Here is a 24,217-nt window from a genome sequence, read left to right as displayed (position 1 = left end):
AGGGATGAACTGATGGTGTAATTTTACTGAGAAGGGGAGGGAGAATGGAACTCAGAGAAGAGGTGGATGGATGGGTGAACCTTGGATAGGAGGGGCTTCTTGTTTTCAAAGCCTGGAGCTAGGGTGGGGATAATAAAGAGGGGAAAATGTAAGGATGCATAGCTTTGTGTGTGGGGAGCAGAAAGTTGAAGGCATTCAGGACTAACAGCTGGTTGTCTTTGTGAAATAGAAACAAGCTCATCTAGTGGGAGAAAAGAGGTGGCAGGAGTGAGGAATGGAGTAGGACTGATAAATGAAGTGGTTACACAGCAGTAACTTCTGGAGACAAGATGACGCTAGCCGGAATGTATAGTCTGACAAAAGAAGTGAGAACTCTGATATAAGAAATTGTGCTCACAAAGTGAGATATGGGTGTTTGCTTCCATGGGTAGAAACCGTTCCAAGAGATGACAAGTCTAAGGTGAACCATTTGAAAACTTTTGTGGTCTATAGTGTGCAGTTAGAATATAAAATGATTTTTCACCACAAATAAATGGTTGATTATATTCATACTTTTCTTGATTTATTGAATCATCTTTCTCTTTCCTATAGATTTGCAATGCTATTGGAAAGGTAGACTTTTAGAGTTGGCTTAGATCCTATCCCTATACCACCCAATCTGTCCTTGAATATATTTATAGATGGAAAATTCACTTTTCACAAGGCTGACCATTCTATTTTTGAGTAGACTGGAATCCATTTCGTGTAGAAACATAAGTACTAGACTATGAATTTTATTTCGTGATGGTCACATAAAAATCCTTCCCATCCTGCATGCCCTTTTGCAATGTTATTTTGTCGCTTTTCCCGTCAAGATGTAGAGTCTATCCCCTCCTGCTGAATCTGAGCTACGCTTGTGAATTGCTTTGACCAGGATAAGGCAAAAGTGACACAGTGTGACTTCTGTGCCTAGGCCCTAAGAGCCATTGCAGTTTCCATTTTTGCTCTCCTGGAACCCTGAACTACCATATGAAAAAATCAAACTTCCCTGGCCTGCTAGAGAGAGAGGCCAGGTAGACAGAGGCCCAGGGGGATGAAAGAGCACAGATGAAATAGCCCCAGGCAGCCCCAGCTGGTTCAGCCTCCCCAGCAGAGTCACCAGATGTATCGGTAATGCCAGCTTGATTCCTGCAGCCCCAAGTCAAGCTGCTCCAGCTGATGCATGTGGAGTGGAGACAAGCCATTGCCACTGAGCCCTACCCACATTGCAGAACCGCAAGCAGATAAACAGTAGTTGTCACTTTAAGTCTCTGAGTTTTGAGAGCTTTATTATGCTGCAACAGGATGTGAAGGGGAAGGGTCTCAAGGCAGGGAAACAAATTAGAAGAACTTGGACATAATCCAGGTGTCAGGCGAAGAGCCAGCTAGTATGGGAAGAGAAGTAATGAAAATGTAGGAGAACCATAGGCGGCTAGGGTCATTGTGGCCTGGTGATGAGACAGGGGCAAAGGTGAAAGGGAGATAAGAGATTATTGTGAAACTCTATGTCTGGGAAATAATCTTGTTGTGGACAGCAATACGGCTAGATAAAGAAATGGATTCTAGTGAAGGTAAGTCCAGTTTGCTGTTGTTATTTTTTGATGTGTCAGCACAACTTCCGCGTAAAAATAACTCCCTTAGCAGCTAGAGACACAGGCCTGGAGCTGAGGGTCGAGTCAGAGCTGGAGCTGTTAGAGGGTTCACACGAAAAGATGCAACCAGCTCCCCTTCCCTTTTGTTCCAGCCTAAAAGGTATTTTCTAACTCCTTTCTTTTGTATTTAGCGGCAAAAGTGGAGTCATCAAGGGAAGGCAGAAGGAGAAAGAAAGGAGAGGGAGAAGACGTATGAGAGCAAAGGCACCGTGGTATCCTGAGGGATTGCACCTTATTTTAGTTACCCCTCTTGAAGGGCTGCACTACTTAGGCAAAAATAAGGAACACAATACACATACTCAACTAAAATTATCATTTTTCAAAGGTTCTCCCTTTAAATAGGCCCAAATGAAAATAAGCACCCCTAACCTCAGCTTTTTAAGTCACAATGAAAGGACAAGAGATGCTTTCCTTTTATGGATTCTTAATCCTTCAGAAAAGGTACTTTTGTGTTCTGGGCAGGATGGCCGTGTCCGTGTGTGTGTGTGTGTGTGTGTAGAGAGGAAGCTGAGAATGCTGACGTGGGCAGGTTTCACCCAGCAGGCAATGCTGCAGCTTCCCGCTTGCAGGTTGTGCAATATTTGTAAAAAGAGTGAAAAATAAAATATCCTGTCTCTCTTCAAGGGATCCTACAGTTTAGTGTAAAGTTTGCATGTTCGGGCTCTGCAGTCTGCTAGAGCTGAGTTCAAATCCTTGTCGCATCACTTACCAACCATGAGGCCATGGACATGCTATTAATCCCTTGGGACAAAATGGGGAAGATGCTGTCTACCTCATGGGGTGGTTTTGAAGAGTCAATGAGATATTTTGTGTGAAGCATTTACTCTGGTAAGAACACAGTAAGTGGTACCTATAGTCATTGGAATTAGTGGAAATTTAGGGCTTTTATATATTTGACCTATCAATGAGACGATTTTTCAGGAGCATTTGCAAGATAAGGCAATGAGGTCTAAGTGCATTTTAGTCAACGATTTAAATATAACAAATGTTATAAATATATCAGTAATTTAAATATAACAAATATTATATAATAACAGGTCATTTTGTAATTTATAAGTGTCCTTAAGATTTCCCTCTTTGGGGGACAAATTCTGTTGTTTCACAGAATCTTTGTAAATCTTAAAGCAAACCAAACTGACATCATGGTTTCTCCTAACTTCATTGTTCATAATTTTAGATGGAAGAAAATAAACAATCTTCCATTGCAGGATTTAGATAGCTTTTTCTGTGAAGGATCAGATAGCAAATATTTTCACCTTGCAGGTCACATGTGATCTCTAGTGCATATTCCTCTTTATTTTTTACAACCCGTTACAAATGTAAAAAACATCCTTAGCTCATACAAAAACAGACCACTGGTTGAATGTGACCCACATGCAGTAGTTTGCAGACCTCTGTTCTAGTGTAAATTTGTATTGTTTATTACTGGGGAACTTATGCCAATAAGTATTGAAAAAAGAAAGTGAGAAAATTTACTACATAAATCACGTTTAAGTGATTCTGATTCTGATTCAGACATATGTGGGCTTAAATGAGACCAATGATCACTTTCCTTGATGAGATAGGATCATTTCCGTTGAGATGTGTGACCTTAGGTATGATTTTGAGGACTGAGGACCATTCAACTCTGAACAATATGCTTGTGCTTTGCACAAATTTCTTTCTCGTCAGAGGAGGAAGAATTTGGGTGCGGGACTCTATGGTATGAGGCACAAGCTGCCATTAAAACCCTAAACTGAAAATTGTGTTCCCCTGTTTGAAAATGAACAGCTAGTCAACCCTAGACCTTTGGCTGCCCTCAGATCTATTTGTGTTGTGTACGAGTAGCTTGAATATCCCTTCACAACAAGCAGTTTTTAGGACATTTTCCAATCATCCATTGGGAGGGGATTTCTCGTCTACAGTTAGTGTCTCCTTCAGCCTCTGCTCCTGCCTTGGCTTCTGTCTCTCTGCGGACCCAGGAGAGAAATATTCTCCTGGAAGCTATGATCTAGGATCGTCTTTTCTCTCTGACTTGTGTCTCAAGATGCTTCCCTGGAGACACCTGTAGTGTCTTTGTTCCCTCTTTGCTCTGTTGTCCTGTCTTTCCCTCAATTTCTCATCAACAACAAAGAGAAAAAGGAGAAATAACTTTAAAACATACAAAGTACCCCAAAATATTTATCCCTGGACATGCCGAGAGCAGACCACATTCTTATGTTTTAATCCAGCAAGTTTTTGGTGAATTGTATATTTTATGTTTAAAGAGACATACACAGACATGGAATCATGACCCATAATCTAGATTTTCCAATCCTGCCCTCAAGTGGTCCCGTGCTGCCCTGAGAACACAAGGTCAGGGCCAGGTGCACCTTGGCTGAGGTCCTGGCCCCATGCCCTCGTGCAGTCCTCTGTGAGCCTGGCTGAACAGGAGAACTCCTTTTGGGTAGGTTGGTCTTAGTATAAAGTGGGGCCTGGAACAAATTAGGTCAGGCAGCTTCCTTTGTTCCTTCTACCCTAAGCCTACACTGAAGCCTGGTCTTTGACACCTCACCCATCTAGTAGGAAGGGATGGCTGGCTCAGGAAAAGCACATTTGTCAGGGGAAAAAAGCACTTCAAGACCAAGAGATCCTGAGCACGTTTGTCCCAGACCAGGACACAGCTGGCTTGGTCTGCCTCTCCCAGCCTTCTGGGGCCTTCACTCCAGGCATTCTCAGGGTAAGAGTCACACGAAGCAGGAAAGCACCCTCCAGCCTCCACTCACTGCCTCATTCACTCATTCATCCACCCAACACAGACTGAGGAGCTATCATGTGTCAGGCACTCTTATAAGTACTGGAGACAAAGCGGTGAACACGAGAGATGAGGTCTCTGATCATTTTACTCCATACCTTGTTCCAAAGGTATCACTCTTCCATGGGCTCTGTCCTTGATCACTATTTTTCAGTGTGGTGAAACCTGTAGGCCTGTGACCAAGGAAAATGTCTTGGAACTAGACTAATCCATAGCACGGTCCTCTTTGGAAGGGGAGGTAGGGAGGAGTGGTGAAAAGGGAACTATAAGCTTCTTTTGCCCACAGGCCCTGCATCTTATGTGGATGATGATCTCTCATTCCTACCCCCATCTAGGTCTCGAGAATATGTGCAGTCCTGTGTGTTTCATCTCCTAAGCTCGTCTGATTCTATTCTGTTTGCCTGGTCTTGGACTAATTTCCCTTCAGCCTACATCGTGATCTTTAAGTCTCTGCTGGCCGAGTCAGGCCTGGGGCTATCGTACTTACTTCACAGATGCCATCTTTATTGTGTCATGGTATCAAAGGTTATTTCATTTGGGGCAGGGAAGTTCCTTTACTGGATAGTAGACCTCCTGTCCTGAGCTTTTGCAATCATCCTTTTCTATTTTCTTCTTCTTCTTTATTTTCTAAGGAAGTTCTGTGACTCCCAGCCTGAGCCAATGCTTGTCCTATGTTTGCTGTATCCAGGCTTTTCTGTTCTGATTGATCTACTGTAGGTAATTTCTAGGGAGATTTCAATTCCTCAGGGAATTCAGATTGCTTGCCATACAGGCCCAGTATCTCTACGTACTGTTCGGAGAATGGGCTTTTACTACTCACAAGAGAAAATGACATGTTTTCCTATTCTAAAATCAGGATATTCCTAGTACCATTATGTTTTCCAGTCATGTGGCTTTAAATTTTTTTCTCTGATTGACCTTCTTCTCCTGTGGTCAGATTTGTGGCTGTAGCCCTTACTCTAGTTCATTAATTCATAATACCTCCCTAGCACAGTATCAACATACTTAAAGCGGTATTCTGGAGACATATAGCAGAACAGAAATACTGTCCACTCCACATATATCTTCACATCACTGGAAGAGCTCACTCCAGGAAGTAATTTTTTTTTCTAGGAGGCAGGGATCATTGGAACATAGAGACAGACAAAGTCAACATTCTTCCCTTTTCCCCAAACCTCACGAAGCCTCATACAGTCAAACAAGATTCTGCTACTCATCACTGGTTTCTTCTTGGCCTGTAAGGACTCCCCTGTATGTGTGTGTCAATCCCTTATTATCCAAATTTATCCCTTTACTGGTCCATCTACCTGTAAAAAGTTCACTTTCTTTTTGGTGAGGAAGGTTGACACTGAGCTAACATCTGTTACTAATCTTCCTCTTTTTGCTTAAGGAAGATTATCGCTGAGCTAACATCTGTGCCAATCCTCCTCTATTTTTCACGTGGGATGCCAACACAGCATGGCTTGATGAGTGATGTGTAGGTCTGCACCCAGGATCCAAACCCGTCAACCCTGGGCCTCCAAAGCAGAGCACGAGAACTTAACCACTACCCCACGAGGCTGGCCCCGAAATTCACATTTTTTTGTATAACATACTGTTGTTTTGCAGCCTCAGGAGCTTCCCAGGTGTAATCTGAAATCAGCCACCATATGCAGAGGGCAGGGAGAGACTGAAGAAAAGGGCAGACCCCTGCAGATTGGGAGGTGGCAGGTTCAATAAGAAAGGGACCTTACTTATGACGCTTGCCTTGGGTGGCCACGAGATGTAGATCTCCACATTTGCCCTTCAGAATCTTAAAAGTTTATATAGAGGCTTTAACTGGGTTCAGTCACCTTCCCAGTCCAGATAGACCCATCTCTACATTACTATCTCAAGGCTGTATTCCTGTGGCAGCTTCTGGGAGCAGAAAGACAAGAGGAACACACATTCCAAGGACAGGAGCGGGTGAAGAGCCTCCAATTACCCAGGTTCAGCCCGTGGGTCAACTGGTGGTCACGGCCACGTCTTCTTGATGACCTTCTCTAACACATACTGACCTGAAAGTAGTGAAGTTGTCTTGCTGTTGGTTAATAAAAGCAACAAAATTGACAGTTCCCACAATTGTAGTTAAATGTGTGAAACTAACAAATGGAAATAATAGAAAAAGATTTTTTTTCTATACCGTTCATGTTGTGACATCAATTTGTATTAAATAGTGAGATTGAGAACTTAGAGGATTTGCTTTTCCTTATGGTACAAATTAACATTCAACTACTGATCTGAAATAGATTTGCATAAGAGTTACCACTATCAATAATGATTTAGAACTCATTTTACCCAGATAAATTAGAATCTCCGGTGATAACAAGCAGGACTTATTTTCTGCATTTCTGAAAAAAAGAAAAGATTAAAGTAATAGCTATTTCTTATAACTGGATCTTGAGATTGGACGCAAACCTTGCACATGTAGCTTTCTATATCTGCTCTTCATTTTCCTTTAAGTGTAGACATGAATTAATGCTGCATAAAACTAAGACTATAGGATGGAATTCAAAGATGTTAGATAGACACAAGTCAGAATATCATGGATTTGAAAGATACCAAAATGTCACAGAGTCCACTCCTCTGCGAGGGATGCATAGTACCTCTAGATGCTGTCATACTTAGTGATTCTGAGGAAGAAAGAAGAAAAAGATCCTTCAGTAATCAGCTTTAGAAGTCCCTTCACCCCTGCAAATATTAGTCCTTCAAACTCTGTTCATAGCAATAAATTCTTATGTTTGTATATAGCTTAAAACAACATTTGTTAGAGATGATAGAGGTGATGATACCTGGTAATCACTCTTCTTTTTTTATTACCTTGCAAATATGGTATATAGCAATAATATCAACCACTGTCAAAATGCCGTATACTGAATGTTTAAATGGGTTAGACAATGTTCTGAGTCCTTTCTTCTAGCTTTACTCTATTAGTATCCATTGCTATTATCCATGAAGAAATAAAGACTTCGAGAAGATGAGTAATTTAGCCAGTTTAGAAGGGACAGAGCTAAAATTCAGACCATCTACTCCAAACCCTTGCTCTTAACCTTCTGATCCTGCAGCATCGTACCGTAACTGTGAATCGATTGAAAAACTCTCGTTAGGTCCCCTGTGAGTTTTCTCATCTTTGGATTAATTACTTCCAATTTCTAACATTTTGTCATAGTGTCGTGTTCTAGCATTAGTCACAGAGACGTATGGTATACTGTTTTTAAATCCACACACATCAAGAAAATAGGCCTAAATGGAGGAAATTAAAGTAGTTACAATTTCCTGATGATTAAGCACGAGAATATGTTGCTAGAGGAAGTTGTAGAATTTTCTCTTCTGAAAATCTAAAAGAAAAGCATAAATAACATTTTAACAAACTCTAATTTGGACCCCAATTTCCTGATTTTGTAAAATGAATGGTTTAGAGTAGGTGATCTACCCCAGGTCTCTCCCCGCGTAACATCCCACAAGTCTGTAACGTGAGGTAGGAATTGGATGTTATAACCTTTCAAGGTCCTTTTTAGCCTTCTATTTTTATGCCTGAATGATTCTTGACTCTCTTTGGTTCAGCTCCACATTCCTGAGTCTCTTTCAAATGGAGATCTCATAAGAGCTGTTACTTAACAGTATCCCAAATGCACAATCTACAGAATTAAATACAACTGTGCATTTAGGACTTCAGCAATCATGGTTCATCAGCCCTGTGTGTTCAGTCTTCTATTTGATTAAGGTTAAACAACAAGATGATATTTCCTCATTGGGTAGCATTTTAAAGTGCATTGTGTATGCGACAATGCATTATAAATGCATTAAGCATGCTTATTTTAATATCTAAGCATATGCAAAAGTTCTAGAAATATTTTACATGCAAATATCTGGGGCTCTGCAAGGGCCTATAATAGAAATCCATACTCTGTGACTTCAAAGCCTCAGTCTCGACAACTAATCACTTGGCTATTTCAAAATCAAATTTCTTCAAACAAATCAAAGGCATTTGTCCTACCCAAGAACCAAGTTCTGTGGCAAGTTTGACATTTTAAAATCAAGCTGCTTATTGAGATATTCATGTACTGAAAAAGGCACCCAGAATTTCTTTCAAGTGATGAGAAACACCTTTTTTCATGCTCCAATGACTCAGAAATTTGTCAGAGAGAATTTTATCAAATTTTCTTCACACACACACACACAAAACTCACCTTTGCAGTAAGAGCCAGCATTCGGAATTTTAGCCCAAGAGCTCTTTCATTTTCTCAAAGGTTATGAGCCCCTGAGATTTGACTCCTTCTGGAGTCTTAATCACTGTGTTGCTTCTGAAATGTTAACAATAACACTGATTAAGAGGAGAAAAAAGGAGATACTCTACATACCAATATTAAGTGACTTCACAAAGTAGGAATATTTTAAACACTACATCATTTGCTGAGTTGAATAAAGTGCCCCATTTCCCAGGGAGCAGGGCAGAAAAGAAAAGAAGAGAACAATAATGATAAATAACTAACTTTATCCAGGGCTTCCTACGTGCAAGGAACTGTGCCAATTCCTTCACATGCATTGTTTCAGTTAATCTACCCAACAACCCTCCAAGGAAATAATTTTACTATAGCATTTTTACCCATGAGGAAACTGAGGTTCAGAGAAATTGAATGACTTGAGCTAAGTTACCTAGACAAGAACCAGATAGGGTCCATTCCAAGCCACTGTTCTTAACTGCTCAACTATGCTACTGTCTATCCAAGAGAGGAGTAGAACAAGAAGCCTTGGCAGGAATGGGTAACTAAGGAACAGGAAGACCAGGGTGGGCTTCCAATGGACAGTTTTCCAGAGCCCACATCCCAGAGCCAATATGGGCTGGCTCAGAGCCAACAGTTAATAAATATTTGTTGAATGAATGACTGCATGGATGCAAGCAAGACAATGTAAGACAATTTACAGGGTATTCTGGCCCTTTGCCCACCCCCTCACACGAATCCTCCATTCTAGCATTCACCAGTTGTCCATGATTCTGTAACACAACCTGGCTTCTGGTTCCAGAACCAGTGCTGCATGAATTTGTGAAGAGAGCAAAATGCCTGTTTGGAAGCCTCTGCCCTTTCAAATTCTTGCTGGTACTACTATTCCCCAAGCCCATGCTCTCCTTTATGCTGGCTGCTGGCTGTCTAGAAGTCAGCAAGCACAGGCAAAGCCCATGCATGGACTTTTTTGTGATCATCTTTCTTCTCTATTCTCTTGCTTCCCAGTCAAAATTTCAGACTTTCTAGAAGCCATTGTTTATTTGCTTATCTGTCTTCCCCCTTTGAAGAGTAAGATCTGTGAAGACAGGAGCTACATCATTGTGCTATCTCCAGTGGCCATCATGATGCCTGGAATAAAGTAGTTGTTTAGTCAACATTTGTTATCTAAATTAGTGAATGAATGGATGAATGCTTCCCATTGCGAACCTTGCTTATCAAGATTGCAGGTAATTGGATACTACTACCATTAATAATTATTATAACAATGTCTTAATTAGAAGTATTTCTATAGGAAACTTTAGTTTCCAGAGTTGCAAGTAGGTGTGTTTGTGTGTGTGTTTGTGTGTGTGTGTATATATATGTATATGAAACTAGCATGTTATTCATTTATTCATTAAATATTTGTTGAGTACCAACTATGTGCCAGGGCTGTTCCAGCAGTGTGGTACATTACTGTTGGCCATTATACAGTCAAATGCAACTTTTGTCTTTTACCATCCCTTTAAATTTTTTTAGTGAGGGATTCCCTTTCTCTGCTCCTGGATGAAAATTCTAGTAAGCTCCGTAATTCCTCTGCTCACTCATGGGTAAAACAGTCCTAAAATGCCTTGAAGTCACAAATACAGTCTCAATTCAGTAACTGTAATTTCCATGAAATAATCAGAACTCTGAACCTGAGTTAACATTGTCTTCTCCCCTCTCCTAGGGAAGCCCTGCAGTCAGGCAGGGGATCATGGCTTAGGCTCTTTCTCTACTCTCTCCTTTGCTCCCTTCTTTCCTCACTTTACAGCTTGTGTTTCAGATCCTCTCAACTCAGGGATGCAAAGAGATGGGAGGAAAGTTAAAGAAATGGTACTTTAGCCTCACTAGTTCTTACCTAGCTGTTAGACCTCTGAGCCTGGCAGATGGTTCAAGCTGATCAGCTGGTTGAGCAAGCTTTCATGAACCTTCCAGAGATTCCCCACTGGCCTCTTCTTCTGAGGACACTTATCCTAAGCATGTATCTCTGTTCTCATCTAGATGGTCTCTGGAGGCTCTTCTCTCAGCCCTTGGGAGCTGGAGGGTACATATCCTAAGTGTGAGGCTTCTAGGCAGAGTCCTTAGGGGTGATGTTAGAAAATCCTACTCCTGCTCTCTCTCCTATACGGTTCACATCTACTCCGTGGGAAACATTCACATCCCTGCCCTGACTCTGGGAGGGTGGGCTGGTTAGTCAGGGGTTAGTTAGGCATTAGTCTTCTCTATCTCCTGACCCGGAAACAGTCCGCAGATCTCCCAGTAGTCTTTTTGCAGACCCCTCACTGTGCTTGGGATAGAAGTGGGAGGTGGCGATTCAATCGCAAAGCAAGCACTTTCTGGTGGAATTCCTTCATATGATTCTCCCTTGTACCATACTCTAGATCTTCTTCGATTCTCAAAGTGGGGATTAAATTCCAGGATTCAGGGACTTTTTTTTGAAAATCTGCATATGATGGGTTGGCCTTGGAAATTCCTCCCTGTTTTATATTGTGGCCTCTATAGACGCTTCAGTTTTTAGCATAATATTATATAGTATCTGTGTTTGTATTGTGTGTCTGTGTGTGTATCTCAAGTACATTTAACACAAACAACTTGTGGAATGTAATGATAAAGTTATTTTGTCACCTGTCTTTAAGATATACTCAGTTTTTCCTCTGCTCCTGGATGAAAACTCACCTTGGGTATTCCCATGGCTTCTCTGATACCTCTGAGGTAATAAAAATATTCTGGTCACTTTAAGTAACAAAATACGTCAGAATTTGGTACTTTAAATGTCCAGTCCCATGTAATTGTGAAACCTCCCAACTTCATTCAAAATTACGGCTACTGTCTGTCCTCCCAGAGGGTCCACACTGGAATGCGTGCATTTGGAAATGTGCAATAGTAATGCATTTGGGTTTTTTTCCTTTCTTCCTCCTCTCTACACTAGCTAGCTGCTATTTATAGACCATTTAGAGTTGGAGCAAGAGGTAAGGAGGAGAGGCAAGCTCTTACATGGCCAGTTCTGCTGTAAACTGGCCTCATGCCCTCTGGGCCTGGCCTATGTTAAAACTCTTTCTCTCATGGAACAGTTCCATGGGTTCTTTGGAATCCCCCCTCCCACCCTCAATGCTGAGAACATTTCACCACACAGTTCTCTTGATATAGGTGATGATGCATTTTCCTCTGACTGGTTTCTACTCCTCCCATAGCCGTGAGGAATGGAGGGTGGGAGGGCCCACTCCCAGCTTCTGTTTCATGAGTTTTCCCATCTCAAAGCCCCTATGGAACAGAGTGTAGCTAACACAACCTCATTCTGATTCCCTTGTTTTCATGGTCTATGTTTAATCTAAGGCACACACACACAACTTTTGTCCCAGGAAAGTCTGGGAGACACTTCTCAGGGCCATTGTTGCCACTGGAAGTTAGATGCCAGTTCACCACAGACCTCCAGCTTCAGGGGACAGATACCAAGATTCCATGTGGTCCTGTAAAAGTCTCTTTCACTTGATTAGATGTGAAGGGTCAAGCACCCCTTTGAGAAAGGGACCACACAACATAGCTCTTGCCAAAGAAATTCTCTCTCAAACTCTTTCCTCTCTCAAAATCTCTTATATTCTGTGAGGCCAACTTGCTTAAGACCATGTATTGGTTTTAGTTGTCTCCTTTTCAAATCCTGTAGGCTGGTCTGTCTCATAAATCACATTGGTATCTGTATCTATGAGAGCTGAGTGTTCAGCCAAAACTTCCAATTTAATGTCCTGGTATGAATACAGTTTGATGTACACAGCTATCCCATGGTATTTGCAGTGTGTATTATTATTCCTACTCTACATGAGTAAGCTAAGCTTCGGACAAATTAAGTAACTTGAACTGTGGCTAGTTAGGTTTCCTCACTCTGCGACCTTTGCTCTTTCCCTGCAGATGAGTTAACACATTGCCCTCTAAGAATGGACTGGAGGCCCAGTGAGTTAATGAACAGATAATCTTATTGGTTTTCTATAGGCCTACAGAATTATTGAGGTCTTTACACCAAATAAATAAAACACATAATTAATGGTAAATAAAATAAAATAACATAGTAGATGTAATGATGCTTTAGAATAAGTAGGCTTCAGATAGAAAAATAAGCTTACATGGAAAAGAAACAAAAATACAAACCTAAAAATATGAGCATCGTTAAAATTAAAAAGAAAAAATATCGTCTATTATTGAAATCTAAATATCTGATTATGTGATAATAAAAGCTGAACGTGGTTTTCCCATGCTTGAAAGAAAACTGACTAAGAGTAACGTATCACCAGCAATGAACCCCACCCACGCCATTCAAAATGTCTTGGGAAACCAAACCACTCCTGCCATGTTGTAACATCATCGTAATACAAAGAAGTAGATGTGAAAACCTAACTTGGGCACAGAAGTAGGTCGTGATATAGGACTCCCCAGCCTACAGGATAAGCCACCCTGAGGGAAGTACTGAGCAGAAATCTGGATGGATTCAATTGGGGGATTAAGTAAATATATGACAAGGAAGCACATGGGTTTGACATGTTTGAGGTACTACAGTTCTGTTGCAGGGTAATGTCAGTGATGTCATTCATAAGCCACGTTTTATCACCTGTTCTACCAACTAGCTGAAAGGAGAGGTCATCTCCTCGTGCCCTGGGACTGGGGCAGTCTAAGTCATTTCTAACCCTACACTCTTACTTCATCCTGGGGGCTGGGCCTGCAAGGGGATGCATGGGGGGATATGCAACAGGGAGTTAACACCTTCTTACTTTTATTGACTTGTTTTTAAAGTACCATTAGACCTACTTCTATATATCATTTTACTCCCTATCGAGTTCAATTTTAGATTCTTTTTTTCAATTGCTTATATCATTCAGCAAACTTTCAAAATTGAATGTGGTCTTTGAGAGTGAAGAATATCTATTATAAAACTACTTATGCTACTATAAGTGGCTGGAGAGGTAGACACTGCCGTGTGGAGATGGCAAAGTCCAAAAGACATAGCCTAGAGGCACAACAAGCCTAGAGACACTGAGGAGGGGATAACACTGAATAATAAGCTTTGGAGTGGGACTTGTAAGGCAAGGGAATTTAGAGGGTACCAGAGGTAGAAATGTGATCTTAGTATGAAAGAAAGACACAAAAACTACAGCTATAACCTTTTTGTCTTTGGTCTTTCTGCTCAAGCTTACCCTTTGCTCTTGATTTTGCATTGAGATCTCAAAAGTGCTGATTCCTGATTTTGATTAACTATTTCTCAATGTGCCCTGTTATTTTGAAATTTTCTTCTCAAATGTGAGCCTTCCTGGACTGTGCAAAGTCAATGCCTGTCTCTCTGCTTTTAAATGAGGTAACAGATATAGGTGTATTTTCAGCTCTTTGGAGTAAAAGACAGTGCAAACATTGGGTATAATTTCTATCTTTTTATTGTACAGTAATCTGATCTTAAACCATGTTTAACATGTTTTGATTTATTTATTTGGCCCACTTTGTCATTCAGCGTGTGTATTAAAGAAGAGGTGCTGAATTCAATCATATTCAATCATTCCGAAATTTTTCAAACTGATATCCACAAACTTATCAGGACTCTCCACCCTCTGAAAATGTTGTATACGTGCAGGGCCATTTCCTCAGAGGACACGAGCAGGTTCATGTAGATATCCCACGCCTCCAGATCTGTTCCCCTTTCCCATCAGAGCTTCGTTATCATCTCTGCCCAGGCCCTGAATAAGATCCTGCTATGTCCATATCTCTGTAAATCTCTGCAACTCTATGAAGTTTTTCAAATAGTGGAATACCCATGAAAATATGTCGATGTCTTATCAGAAACTTGACTCAATCTTGGTAGCAGGATTTCTGAGCACATTCCTGGTGCCATTTTCCTAGTACATATCTTATCCATTTTGAGGGCTAAATGATATCTTGATATCTTGACAACATCCTATGCTTTCTAGAATCCGTATCACCTTAAATATCTAGTAATCGCATTTCTGACATTGTACTGGGGGAATCCTACTTTGAGGTAAAGTTGCTGTTCTTCCTTGAAGGAAATTTTGGTCTTATCAGGTCATTTAAGCCACTTGAGTTAAGTTTTCTAATTAGTTTGTTCATTTACAAACTTTCATTGAGTGTGTATTAGTCAGAATTCTTCAGAGAAACAGAACTAATATATATATATACACAGAGAGAGAGAGAGATTTACTGTAAGGAGTTGGTTCACATGATTATGGATGCTGACAAGTCCTTGTATCTGCATTCAGCAAACTGGAGACACAGGACACCAGATGGTGTGGTTCCAGTCCCAAGGCCTGCAGTCTTGAGACTCAAGAAGAGCTGGTATTTAGACTGAAGGCAGCAAAAAACCAACGTCCAAGCTCAATGCAGTCAGACAGGAGGTAATTCCCTCTTACTCATGGGAGGGTCAGCCATTTTTTTCTATTCATGCCTTCAACTGATTGGATGGGGCCCACCCACATTAGGGAGGGCAACTGGATTTACTCAGACTACCAATTCAAATACTAATCTTATCCAGAAACACCCTCACAATATACCTAGAATAATGTTTGACCAAATATCTGGACACCCCATGGCCCAATCAAGTTGATACATAAAACTCACCATCACAGAATGTGTACTGTGTGTGTACCAGGTACTTACTTAACAGAGCTTTTTACTATTATTAAAAATAGAATAATAGAGTTAATTTTACTATTATTAGAGAAGATTACTGAAAATAACAGTATATTTATAATATTGTTGCATATGAATTAGTCAGATCCTTAAGGAGAGAATTTCATCTTTTGTTCTCATTGGAAGGTATGCTACGGCTGCCTTTGTAATCTCAAACAATGGTGTGAAAAGTCTCATGTATTGATCAGAGTAAGTCATGCTAAATACTATAACAATCAGTCCTATATTTTTCTGGCTTAATAAAAAATTATTTCTCACTTATGTCACAGTCTGATAAAGGTCAGGAGGCTCTCCTAGGTAACTCACTTCCAAGCTGTAATATCCAGTTGTAGAACCCTTCCGTATATGTAAACATAGATTTTTAAATCAATATGTATCTCGCCGTACTTTGCGAAGGAAAGAGAGATAAAGTCAACTCCAAAAATATATATTTAGTTGATTACTAGTTCCTATAAATCAGGAGCTCATGACCTTAGAGAAATCAGTTTTCTCCATTGATGATCTCTGTGGAACTCAGTGGGAAAGAGCTACAAGTTGAAATAATAATTACATTGGGGTCTCTCTTAACTGAAAACTTTAGAAATATGGACTTGTTAGGCTGGTATAGCAGAAGGAACCCTCCAACTGAATTTTAGATTCAAGTTCCAAGTTGTCCTCATCAAGCTGGGTAACCTGAGCAAATCAGTTTACTCTGGGCCTTGGTTTCCTAATTTGAAATTTAGGATGTTGGCTGTACTGATTTTTCAAAGATCACTTCCAAGGCAAAATTGCAATTATCCCAACTGGTCAATCATCTCTTTAGATTTGGTTTAGGGATGAGTTCCACTTGGAGGTGAGGGAAGGAAATGAAGAAGATTTGAAATGGCTCCTCCATCCACATGAAACAATCCACCTGAGATGTAGACAGGTGCTATTCAAAGCTGTAAGTCCACTGAGCACCAATTGTAGACTAAAGAGTGCTTTGTACAAACAACACTGAGTCCATAGCTCTCATTTACGGAGTATTAGCAGCTTGTTAGTCACAAAGTGCCTTAGGTGGAAAGCTGAGGCAGAAGGCAGTTCTGTAACTCCGTCACAATCACAGAAGGGCGCGGAAGACCCACACCAGGCATTCTGGCTTTGGGTTTGATCTCAGTTCTGGATTAGACATCCTCATTTTAATCTTTATTCATTGTTTCAATTTGTTAGCATTGTTATATTTCTGAGCTCTGTACAGAATGCAGATTTGCTCAAACGAATTCCCAAGAACTTGTAGCAGGAGTGCTTAGAGTAATCCTGGACGGCCGGCTGCTGTGCCTTACCCATGCACACGGTTCCCAGGGAGTCGAACAGACACTGCCTCTGAGCCTCCTCACCCACTACCGCTTTGCTACAGCCCCAAGAGAAGCCACCCATCTCGAGAGGTTTCCTTTCCTGTGGAACAAGAGATATAATTAAATCGTGTCCCAGCAGTGCAGGTTCCTTAATGATGATGAGCCAAAACTAATTGTATTGATTTGTTTATTACTGGCTTAGGAGGCCCATCAAGCAAATGGACTGAGACTATTTCCATATTCTTATCTGTTGGGTAAATGAGAAACAAATGACCTCTCCATATGTCTGCATCCTGAAGTCGCTGCCCTCTCAGGCTGACTGCTCCGTGGCCTTGGGTAGGAGCTTTCTTCAAGGCTGGGGCTGTTCTGCCATCTGCTTTCTTCAGAAGGGTGAAGAAAGCGAAAAGTTTGGTATTAGTTATTTTACTTTTAAGTTATTTGGGGGGATTCGCTTTTAAAAATCATAATTTGAAGCCTAGCCAAAGGTACCAGATGGCTTGCTTTCTTCAGGACACCTGGTCACGAGTATTAATAATCCTAATTCAGCATTCTCTGAGGAAGGAGGAGCTACAATATCTGGAGCGGCGGGAGATGAAGAGTCACTGACACCACATAAATTCAAAGGAAGAGACTCTCCGGTTCCTGTCTGGGAGTGTGGTGTAGCTGTGGGCAGCTTCGGGGGTCCCAGAGGGAGAAAGCCTGGTGCGCCTGCACCTGTTGGAGCTTCTTGGTCTTGAGTAGTGGAGCCCATTGCCCAGTCTGTTGCTTCTCAAATTAAGAGAAATGAAAAGGACTAGTGGAGGGTTCTGAAGAGGGCCACAGTAATGTCCACCACTGGGAAATTGGGCCCAGGTGAAAGAGGATAAAGGAAATAGTGTTATTTAGCTTAAAAACACGAAGCTAGGGAGCCAGCCTGGTGGTGTAGTGGTTGGGTTTGCACTCCCTGCTTCGGCAGCCTGGGGTTCACTGGTTCAGATCCCGGGTGCAGACCCACACACTGCTCATCAAGCCATGCTGTGGTAGCATCCCACATACAAAATAGAGGATTATGCCACAGATGTTAGCTCAGGGCCAATCTTCCTCACCAAAAAGAAAAACATGAAGCCAAACAAAGGATGAAAAGTTGATCTGTGCTTGTTCACCTTCACTGAGGAGCAGGAGCAAAACTAAGTCTGGCCCTTAGAAAAGATTTAGGGGGATACTGAAAGAAAACCAACGTTTATTGAGTTCATGGTCTTCTCCACTTACTCTGCTAAGTGCCTCACACATGTGGTCTCTAATTCTCCCACCTAGCCCCGCCCATAAGTATTCATGTTCCATTTTAGGGAAGAGGCAGCTAGAGCTCAAATAGTTTAGGTAACTTGCCTAACGGGGACCAGCTAATGTTGGCAGATTTAAAACTAAGACTGTCTGCATCAAAGCCCATAATCTTAGGAGATAAATACTGACCCCCTCTCTCTCCTTCTTCCTGTTTCCAGGAGAAGATAAGGGAGTTCCACTCAGCACCTCTATGTGGGTGGTATTGAAGAGAAGGACACTTCTTCCTCTCTCTCAGTGTCCTCACTCTCCACAAAGGAGGGCTTCATCTGAAAGGGAACAATGTGGAGAGCCTGAATGTCTTTGACCCTGTGGATCAAGGGCAAGACCACAACACAAACCCACCCAAGGCCCCTATGACTGAGCTCTCTCATGCCCTGTACACCAGTTTGTCCCACTCCAAGGGCCTTGCCCCTGTGACTACACGCAGTAAACAGGCCACAACGGACCTATTTCTGGCTCTGCCCCCCGAGTCTCTGCATTTCTGCTTGTACCCGGTGGCCGGGTCAGAGGCATGTGGTCCTGACAAAAGGTGATAGGAGGTCCTTCCACATTCCCCAACGCCTTTTATCATCAATAAAGCAGATGCTCTATTGCGATCACCAGTTGGCTCATTCTTTCTGTTCTCAGTTTGTTAGAACCCCTTGGAGAGAAGATTGAGTGGTTAGGCTTTTTTCTAACCACCAGTCTTCACTACTGACAAGCCACTGGAGGAACTCTCTAAATGTGAGCGTCATTAAGATGACGTGATAGCTTAGTGTCTGGGATGGTTTACGGGGAGTTTTGACCAATAGGAGAAAGAGGTTTTTACAAAACCTCCCTTAGCCTTATTTGAAGTCTATTTAGTTGATCCCACAAATTGCTTTACTTTTTCCTAGTTCACAGGTTTATTTTAGGGAAATTTAACTTTTAAAAGTTCTTCACATTTATCCTCCATTTGCAGATTTAAACTACTTTGCCATTCATGTAGACTGTGTGGGGTCAAGGACCTTTGATAAACTTTACCTCATTCAATTCTCGAGACAGCAGAGCAAAACAGAGAACACTAAGAAGATAGAGTCTCCTCTTTGTAGAGGAAGAAACTTATTAAAGTTGTCCAAGGTCACTTCGCTGGTAAGTGGCTAGAATGAGACTCTGGCTACTTTTCCGTGTTCTGATACATCAACCAGCCAGCCTTAAAATATAACAACACTTCACAACAGACGATGTAAGACAAGTAATTGGTAAATTTGATCACATAACAATATAACACTCCTTTAGAGCAATGTCAACTAATTAAACAACATAAAAAAGTAAATAGAGGAATAATTTGTCCCATTTGACAGATGAACAGTTAATTTCCTTCATATATAATAAGGTCTTTACCTATCAATAAGAAAAATAGAAATGAGCGAAAACAAAATGGGCAAAGCAAAAGACACAATTGGTCAATGACCATGAAAAGTGCTTAAACTTATGTGTCACTAAAGAAATACCACTGAGGTATCATTTTTCAGTAATTAGCAATAATTATAGAGTTTGATGATAGGAAACATTGGTAAGAATGTGGGGGAAAGCTCTTGGTAGAAGTATATTTTAAAATAGCTCTTTTGGCAGGCAATTTGGCAATATTTATTACCACCTCTTAGTAAATGCTCATAATATCTGGTAGAGTGTGAAAGCAGAGTCCCATGACCAGAAATAAAGTAGACACGGAGCCTAGAGGATGTGTTTGCTCTTCCCATTGGGTCTTATCAGACTACAGAGTTCAGCTCAGATGAAAATTGGGGAGCCTCTGCTCTAATCTCCTTTTCTATGCTCTCTCTCACCTCTTCTTTCCATGAGTCTCTCTCTACCCAGCTGGTGTTTTTCTCTTTTGAATAATCCCCAAGATGTGTAGCTACCAGTTTCTCAGTTCTATTAGGTCCTCACACATCCTGTCGTGTCCTGGGCTTTCGTTGGGGGGAAGGGACTCTAAGGATTTCAGAGTGAAAGTACATAAGGTAAATAAACATTTCCCTTGCCGATTTTGACCACCACTTATAGAGTAACTTAAATGCACTACAGTGATAGAACTCCCTCTTGGTGAGCAAGAGAGAAAATAAAGAAGGAATAGAAAATTCTATTCAACTATGATATAAATTGACCCAGAAATTACTCTCGGAGGAATTTATTCCACAGACATACTTGCAATAGTGCATAAAGATACATCTGCGGAAATTCATTGCAACCTTGTTTGTAATTACAGAACATAGAATATAAATGGTCATCAATAGACACCTGGCAAAATAATCCATGGTCCGTCTCTATTATGGAATACTAGGCAGCCCTTAAGAATGATGTAGATCTTCCATTACTCTCTTGTAGAAAGTCACCTAGAATATAAAGCAATCTCATATTCTCCAATGTGAAGATTTTTTAAAAAGACTTTGGCCAACTTAAATGTACATGTCTTTAGAATTATCAATAAAGTTATCAAATGTCTACTTATATTTATTAATCTAGTTACATATTCACATTTAAGATCACATATCATATAACATATTACTTTGGAATTATTTCCACTTTTTGCATTTCTTGGTTCAGTATTATTCAGATATTTCACAGGCATCTTTAACACCAGTTTAACAAACTGGAGCTCCGTTCCAAGTCATCTAACGCATATTTTTCAGTGTACATTTGACTATTTCCATCTGTTTCTTGAGATGCAGCATTTATTGGCCCACATACAGTGCTTCCACTGGAAATTTTATCATAAACTACAAGTACCCATTCATACAACTTTAGGAAAATGGTTTTATTACCAGTCATTCTATAGTGGTATATGTAGGATTTCACAACATAGCTACTTATTGTCTTGCTTATTAAATGATCTTTGAAAGGCTTGTTTATGCAATCTCAAGCTTGAAATTTTGAGATCTTACCCCCACGAGTAAAGATTAATCTTTGATAAATTTCTTTGCCCCCTTTTAATCAATTCCAACAGATAACCTCAATAAGCATCCAAAACTACTGTCAATTGAGGTTGTTTCAGGCTGATGCGTCTTTCCCAAACAATAATCTTTTGTTCAAAATTAAGTAATGAAGAAAAACTTTGCAAGGACCCAAAGATAATTATCCTTTTCTGAAGGATAATTTTTGGAAAGTAACTTCACTTTTTACTCAGGCATTTGTGGAATGTACGTAGATGTGGAAAAATATCCAAGACATATTTTGAAGTAAAAGAAGAGTTTGCAGAATCATATTTACAGTGAACTCATTTGTACAAAATAAAAAGGCTGTATCATTAAACTTATCTATAATTTTATGTAATCATAAACCTTTTCTGGAATAATACATGCTGTTTACTCCTAACGGGGTGAGGGAAGGACTCCAGGAGGAGGAGGAAGACACATATTTTTCTCTTTTACCTTTGTTCCAGTATCAGCAGTAACATATTAAATGGAAATTCATTTGAAATGCACTCTTATCTTTTTCCTCTCTCCCCTCTGCCTCCTCCTACAAGACGTTTCTCATTTGGAGTTTTGCTTGCTGTTACCTTGAGCCAAATTAAACCACTGACCTCCTGGTGGAAAAGGCCAGAACCTGCTCAATGACTCTTGCCTCTTTCCCATCCATTCTCTACGCAGACACTCACCAAAGCCCTGGTCGTGTTCCATCTATAATCCGCAAATCCCCAAACGCATACGTGAGGCTTTATAGGACACATGATTTAAAAGGCAAGGTCATTATCCCAGGAGATTATACTCCAAGGCACACAAAAACAAACACCAGAGAAGATTAAGTCATTTTGTTGAGCTGAAACAGCAGGAGAGGAGGTCAGTTTGGGGAAAATTGACTGAAGGAAGCAAATTTTATGAGGTCAGGGAGAGAAAAGAAAAGAATAAAACATACTTATGAATAAGCTAAATGTCGTTTTCCCAAATTAGTGAAACCAAAGGTAGAGAAGCAGGATATCAAGGCAGCCTGTCTGAGTAAGCCTCAAAAGGAAGAAAGTGGCACAAAGCTACAGAAGCTTCGACATGAGAACAAAAGGGAGAGGGAACCAGTATTTAATGGGTGCACACTGTGAAATAGGGGCCTCGTGGGTTCAGTTCAGTACGAGAATCCCTGGCTAAGACTGCATAAGCAGTAGAAGTTTCCTTTTCTCATGTAACAAGCAGTCTGGATATAGGCAGTCACTGGAACTGATTCAGTCAGTCAGTGAAATCAGAGATCCTGATTAGTTCAGTGTCTCTGTGATGCTTTTGGCCTCCCCAATGTTCCCACCTCTGAGACAGCTGTGACAGCATCAACCATTACATCCTCCCACAAGGCACGTCCAAGCCTGAGACAAAGGGTGACAAAAGGCAGTGTCTCTCCACCTGTGACTCTCTTATAGGGAGCAATATCTTGTTTAGAACCCCCAGCAGTTTCCCCTCACATCTCGTTAGCCATAGCTGTGTCACATGCTCACCCTACTCCAGGGACTGCATCCGCATTTTTGAGATCAAGGGATTCCCCTCCTGATACTTAAAGAAAAATCAGAGCTCTGTTAGCAGGGAAGAAAAGGTGGTGGGCTTTGGGAAAGTGACCAGCAATGTCTGCCCCGTTATTTAATCCCCTCACGTAATATTCTAAGGTAAGTATTATTATTGCCATTTGTATTAGTTTTCTAGGGCTGCCATAACAAATTTCCACAAAGTGGGAGGCTTAAACGACAGAAATTTATTGCCTCACAGTTCTGGAGGCCACAAGTCCAAAATCAAGGTGATGACAGGGTTGGCTCCTTCTAAGGATTGTGAGGGGCTCCTAATGACCTCATTGTAACTTGATTACCCCTATAAAGACCCTGTCTCAAAATAAGGTCACGTTCTGAAGTAATGGAGGTTAGAACTTCAACATACGAATTTTAGGAGTTCACAGTTCAAGCCATAACACCATTGTACATAAGAAACAGAGGCTAGTAGTGATTAGATAACTTGCGTAAGACAACAGTATCTCCAAACCTAGGTCTGTTTTATCATGAACTAGTGTTATTTCCACCATGATACAAGAAAATAGAAGTTACCATATGAAAAACAGAGTGAACGGTATTGTAATACTTCTAAAATACATGACAGAATGTAGGAATATTATATGATATGTGAAAAAACATACATTTTCAGCTAAAATATTTGAATCCGTATCCCAGTGTAGATATAAATGATAGTTCTTGACCAGGTAACGTGAAACAGAACCTGAAAGTTAAGTATGCTTTAAGCTCTATACACTAAAATAAATGAAGCCAGCAAAAGAACTCAAAGAAGTGGGGCGGAAACAATAACTGTTCACCAAACACTATCAGCAAGAAGGATTTGCCAAAGGAAAAGCCATCCAATGGTGCCTTAATTACATCTGCAAAGGCCCTTACTCCATATAAGGTCACATTTTGAGACTCCAGGTGGATATATTTTTGGAGGGCCACAATTCAACCCACTACAATATTGAATAAATGTTTAGGGGAATAAATGAATGATTATTCAACATGGCTTCAATATTTAGTGTAAAGAATTATGCATTCATACTACAAGAAAGGAACCTGTTTTTAAAAGTATACAGGAAGGTAAATGCAGATCAAACATACAGGTAGCTTAGGAAACCCAACAATGGGTGTTTAAAGAACCTTTAGATGCTTGTGTTAGAGGGTACCACTGTGGTATTTTGGACCTGCACTGTATGGAGTCTTAGATTTGAAAGAACCTAACATAACTTGTGGTCCAGAGGCATAAGAGATCATATTACAGTGAGATTTTACCATTTCTAGAGTTATGTTATTTGTAACTTGAGCTTCTCTAACTATTAAGTAGTACTATCTATTATTATTGATATTTTAAAAAGAATTAGACTGTAGAAAGATGTTCTGATGTATGGAAGCATTTTAATAGGATCACACCCACTGTCATCTTCTTCTGGCGTACTTCAGGTGTGCCCTTGTTCAATGATAGAGAACTCAGAAGCTTCTAGTCCTTCTCTCCTACCTTGTAATTTCATATACGAAACTCAACATGGCCAATGAGAAGGTGGGTATTTTTATATCATAGTCCTGCCAAACAGGAAACAACTCTCTATCAGGTAATGCAGCTAAATATTTTCTGGTACCTAGTATAAGCATTATTATTTTCAGTAGCGATGTGCTAATTAGCATAATTAAGCAAGAAATGGGCAGCCAAAACTATTATTGAAAAACTCAGTAATATTTCAGAT

At 40.6% G+C, this 24,217-nt stretch overlaps 1 protein-coding gene across 8 annotated transcripts in view; it reads left to right on the top strand.

Annotated features, from left to right (window-relative positions):
- ST6GALNAC3 (ST6 N-acetylgalactosaminide alpha-2,6-sialyltransferase 3) overlaps positions 1-24,217 on the top strand; it is a 498,406-nt gene that overhangs the window by 359,984 nt on the left and 114,205 nt on the right. For 2 of the 8 annotated variants that reach the window (XM_070267475.1, XM_070267476.1), the window contains exon 4: positions 14,954-15,088. The exons of the other annotated variants lie outside the window; for them this stretch is intronic. In XM_070267475.1, the coding sequence (XP_070123576.1) occupies positions 14,954-15,088 (135 nt within the window). The remainder of the gene's footprint in view (positions 1-14,953; positions 15,089-24,217) is intronic. 8 annotated transcript variants of the gene reach the window in all.

The sequence above is a fragment of the Equus caballus genome, chromosome 5 (assembly GCF_041296265.1).
Source record: "Equus caballus isolate H_3958 breed thoroughbred chromosome 5, TB-T2T, whole genome shotgun sequence".
NCBI lineage: Eukaryota > Metazoa > Chordata > Mammalia > Perissodactyla > Equidae > Equus > Equus caballus.
This window is presented reverse-complemented; position numbering and strand designations above follow the sequence as displayed.